Source organism: Eutrema salsugineum, unplaced genomic scaffold, assembly GCF_000478725.1.
Source record: "Eutrema salsugineum unplaced genomic scaffold, Eutsalg1_0 scaffold_1, whole genome shotgun sequence".
NCBI lineage: Eukaryota > Viridiplantae > Streptophyta > Magnoliopsida > Brassicales > Brassicaceae > Eutrema > Eutrema salsugineum.
In genome coordinates this window covers 12,133,479-12,138,373 of record NW_006256909.1, presented here as the reverse complement: position 1 = coordinate 12,138,373, position 4,895 = coordinate 12,133,479, and the positions used below count along the sequence as shown (strand labels likewise).

The following is a 4,895-nucleotide window of genomic DNA, read 5'->3' as shown; positions in this document are numbered from 1 at the left end:
GATTACTGGCCTTCCCTCTCTGATTCTCAAGCGATACGTAACCGTAAGCAGCGAATTAGTGGATCGAGTGCTCAGCAAAATCCAATTGTCAGTATGGAAGATGATCTTCGGTTTCCTTGGGCAGCAAAAATGAACCCAGTTTCCAGGAATCTCTACAGAGCAACTGAACCAGAATATTTGGAGGATGGAACTCCTAAGGTAACAATTCCACAGCATGTTCTCTTACGAGGTCTAGAGAATCAGAAAGAGTATATTCTAGGCCAGTTCTATAGATGTTCACCTCCTCCAGGTGGACTAATTTATGCAGTTTTCAATAAGTTATGGGGAAGGAAATGCAGAATCACCATAAGGAAACTTGGTGAATCGAACTATCTCTTCCATATACCAGACAAATCAACTAGGATGTGGGTTCTTCAAAGAGGATTATGGCATGTTGATGATTGCTTGATGTTTGTTGCTGCGTGGACTCCGGAAGCAACATTAGCAATCCCGGAAATCAAAACTGTTCCAGTATAGGTTACTTTAAAAAAAATACCCAATATTTTGTATTCAATTCCCGGAATAAGCCACATAGCTTCAGGTCTAGGAGCTCCTATGGCAACTCACAAGCCTCACTTAGATCCTATTCTCATGGGTGAGGCAAAGATTCTGGTTGAGGTTGAATTGAGTAAAGCTTTTCCAACAAAGATTGCTGCTGGGGATGAAAGCGGTTTTATTTCTATGGTAGATGTGGAATACGCTTGGTTGCCTAGTAAGTGTAGTAAGTGTGGTCAGCTTGGTCACAAAATAAAACGTTGTCTACAAACCGGAACTGGTTCACAAGTTGTAGCCACTACCAAGGAGGTTGTCACAGAGAATGTCTCGGAGGTTGGCACTGTGATGGGATCCGATTCTACCTCTGTCCCAATAAATGCTTTTCAATCCTCCATCTCAGCCACTGTTACAAGCCCTGAGGTATTTCTTTCAGAACCCATTGTTTTGCCATCTAGTGAATCAGTTTCCATTGATCCAACTTCGACTACTATCACCGAAGAGGCTTGTCTATCGGTTCAGACAAGTAAGTCCATTTTAGAAACTATTGAATCTCCTCTTCTAGAGATTGCTCAAATTTTATCTTTCCCTGCTTCTGCTCGTGCTTCTATCACTGTCCAAAGGGAGAGTGCAACTCAAGCTGAGCCATGTCTTGGTTCCAACCAGTTTGCCTCCTTGGTTTCTACGGATGGAGGAGAAGATTTGATTGATGATGACAAGACTCCTTCAGGTAAAAGAATTCTTCGAGAAAGACCGGTTAAACCGTCAACCAAAGCTAAAGAAATGGGTTGGCAAACCATTGGTGGTGGTGGAAGAGGTAATCGTGGACGTGGAAAACGAGGTGGTCGTGGCTAGTTAGTTACATCGTTTTGTTCATTTCAGTCAGTCGAAGCGGAAGATTCAATTGTATATGGTGCACCGGTTGTACTCTAAGCTTTTTCTCTACTTGTAACTTCTTTTTAAAACTGTATGATTCAATTAGAATCATGGCTTGTAATAATTTATTTTTAATGAATAATAAAAGTGAGTTTAAAAAAAAAAAAAAAACCATGCCTCAACGAGGGCAAATAAATACTTTATAACACATATTTTGTAAATAAAATGCCTTGAAAATTAAATATATACTTTATAAATTTGAAATAGAACAATTATTGAAACAAATTTATACGTAATAAACTGTTTCAATAGATTTAATAGAGCAATAAGTTTCAATATCCCACATACTTTCATTCCATTATTTCACCATTTTTAATCAATTTTATTTTTAAAATTCTGTATAGAAAACTCCATTACAATGTGTTTATAATCTATATACTACGAAATCTTTTGGATTTTCCCCTTTTGAAATTATAACTTATTATTAGATTTATCACCTGCTTTTTTACTAATGTTTCAGCTTGATTTCGCAGTCTATGAGTACGTCAGATGTCAATACCAATGCATTCTATCTTAAAAAACCTTAACCAGAAAAACCTTGATTTATTTACATAATTTTTCTTACATATATTTTATTCCACATTATTGTATGTAAAATGATCCTTATGTACAGGATTCAATCATTATTCAAATTTACAGTTTATTAAGATGTGACTTTTAATAAAGCTTTGAGTTAAATAAAATCTTTTGGAGGATAAGACAATTAGAGTTCTCTGTTGTTCTAGGCTAAGATACAAGACATATAAATAATTTTTTTGCATTTTGTTTTAATTTTCTCTTTAATTTTTTTTCTCAATCTCTTACAGAGCCTTGAGAGCTATATATAAATAATTGCGATGATTTAATAAAATAACCATAAATCTAAAGATTGCAATGGTTTAGTAATAATCACAATCCCAAAAATTGCAGTAGTTTAATAAAATAAGCATCATTCCAAAAATTGCAACCGTTTAGTTTAAATAACCAGAGTACCTCAAAAGCTGCAATAAAGCTGCAATGGTTTAGTAAAGAGCAAACTAACTAATGACACAATATGAATAGCAAACAATTGCATTGAATTCAATAATTCAATCATGAAAAGTTTTCCATTTATCCTTCAATGATGCAAAGTGGGACTTATTCACACTCGTTACCTATCGAAAAGCAAAAGATTGACTGCAACGGTAAAACAAAAATGTTTGTACTGATTTACATCTCTCAAAATCTTATAAATTAAGAAAACATATGTTGATTGATTCTATCCTTAAAAATTTATTTGCAGTTAGAAAAATACAAAAATATGATTTTGGAAGATGCCCAAGAGTTTATTTTCGCTGGCTAACCTTGTTTCCGGTTGGTCAATAGAATTTACCTTGATCATGGACAATGAAGATATAACAATGAGGACAAGTTATCTAAACTAAAGGAAAAATTACATAAACAACAGATTCTGAATATTAAAAACATGTCAGTTTATTTTAACTATACTAAGATTTAACCAGCTATATAGTTAGCGCGAAATAATTTTTTAAGTAAAAAATATTTTGAAAATTAAGAAACTCTTTTACTTTGATTTAATAATATGTTTAACTATTGATTATAGATAGAGATGTCGAATCAAACTAATCTATTTATTTAATCTGTTTTGATTTTTTTTTTAAATATTTATTCTAACTAACACGGAAAAATATATAATCCTGAATACAAAATTTTAATATGCACCATTTAATGATTCTAGTTTTTGTGGTCAGTCAATGAACTCTTACAAAACTTATTTTTCTCATGTCTTACTACTTATAAATTAGAAATATACTGTACTTTTTAAATTTTGTTTTTATATATATTCAAATAAAATCTAATAAATTATAAGAAAAAGTATTATAAAATTTTGAATAGATATGCTGTACTTTTTGCAATTATTTTCAAATATAAATAACAATTAAGAACTAAATAATAAATAACCTCTTTAATGGAAAATATATACTTTTTAAATTTTCTTACATAATCAAAGACAATTAATTATATTTGTTATTTGTAATGGCATTTCATGTAATAATTTACACATTTAAGTATTTTAAAAAATATCTACTATAGAGATATGTCCTTTCTAATTATATCACAATTACTTTAATGCAACATTTTTTATAGTGTACCTTACATTGTTCACAAAAAAATAACTGGGGAGAAACGAAAACTAATAAAATAAGATAACAGAAAATATGACAAAATTCGGACTACCACGCTAATGAAAAAGAAGATGATACAATGCATATGAAACTATTAAAAGAAAATCAAGGTTAAAAGAGTGAGGCTAGATGTATGTGGATAAATAAAATTATAAAAGCAATCGGTAGACCCATTAATAAGAATAAGACACATAAAAACTTATATTGAAGCATAATTTTAAGAAAAATAATGCACAATTACAAACACATCCTGTGATAGATGTATAACAAAACAAAAAAGGTGAGTTCACCTGTACATCAGCAATGGTGTATGCTCGAAGAAAAGGAAACAAGCAGCAGCAAAGTCTGTGAAAATAGATATCAAAAGAGAAACACTGATTTCTTCAAAAAGAAAACTAAAGGATAAATAACAGGTTACTAAAAAGTGTACCAAAATGTAGAGTTTGGAAGAAGATAGGCAACTAAGGCAAGAGTCTGCAAAAATTGGAACTGGAAGCAATGTTTGATTCAGTGAGATTAATAAGAAGAAACACAACCTTTAGTTAAAAATGCTGATATCAACGGATTCCAGAAAAATCTTGACTGTTAAAAAGAATAATAAAACGTAAGTGAAAATTTTGTTAAACCATTAATTTTTTTTTCCTGTAAAAAACGATAACGTCATCAAGAAAACATTATAATTATTACTTGTTTACTGAAATTGTTTTGCACTGATATATTTTCATATCATCATCAGCATTGCTCAACTCTGATTGATAGCCAAAGTATTAGTGCTCTTCACCATGCATCACAAACTATTAGTTTTATTTTTCCAAAGTCCATGTATTTTCTGCAATCCATAACCAAATTTCAGTCAGTAGAAATTCAAAAATTTAGAGTAAGAAACCCAAAAATATCATTGGAACAAACAGCCACAAAGAATTTCGTTTCTATACAAAAACAGTCAAGGAGGTTTTATATTGCCACAAGAGCCTACAACAAAACAAATAGCATATTGAACTAGATTTAGAAAATTAGTCTTTTCTTCTTTGTGAATTGCTTATCCGCGGATCTATTAAAATCTGAACCATTAAAAAAACAATAAAACTTGATTGAAAGAATGCGATGTCAGCAAGCCCAAAAAAATTAGAAATTATTATTTTTATTTATATTATTTTTAAAGCTGGAAGATCAAAGACCAAACATTTTGAAACTAACTTCTTGGATTGGTGAAGAACGAATTCTTTAGCATTTTTCCCAATAATTCATTCAATACGTATCTCT

At 31.0% G+C, this 4,895-nt stretch overlaps 1 protein-coding gene across 1 annotated transcript; it reads left to right on the top strand.

Moving 5' to 3' along the window:
• Nucleotides 1–594: 594 nt before the first annotated feature.
• LOC18028723 lies at nt 595–1,386 on the top strand. Its single transcript, XM_024149046.1, has one exon. It carries the CDS (start codon nt 595–597, stop codon nt 1,384–1,386), a length of 792 nt encoding a protein of 263 aa, XP_024004814.1.
• The last annotated feature ends 3,509 nt before the right edge of the window (nt 1,387–4,895 follow it).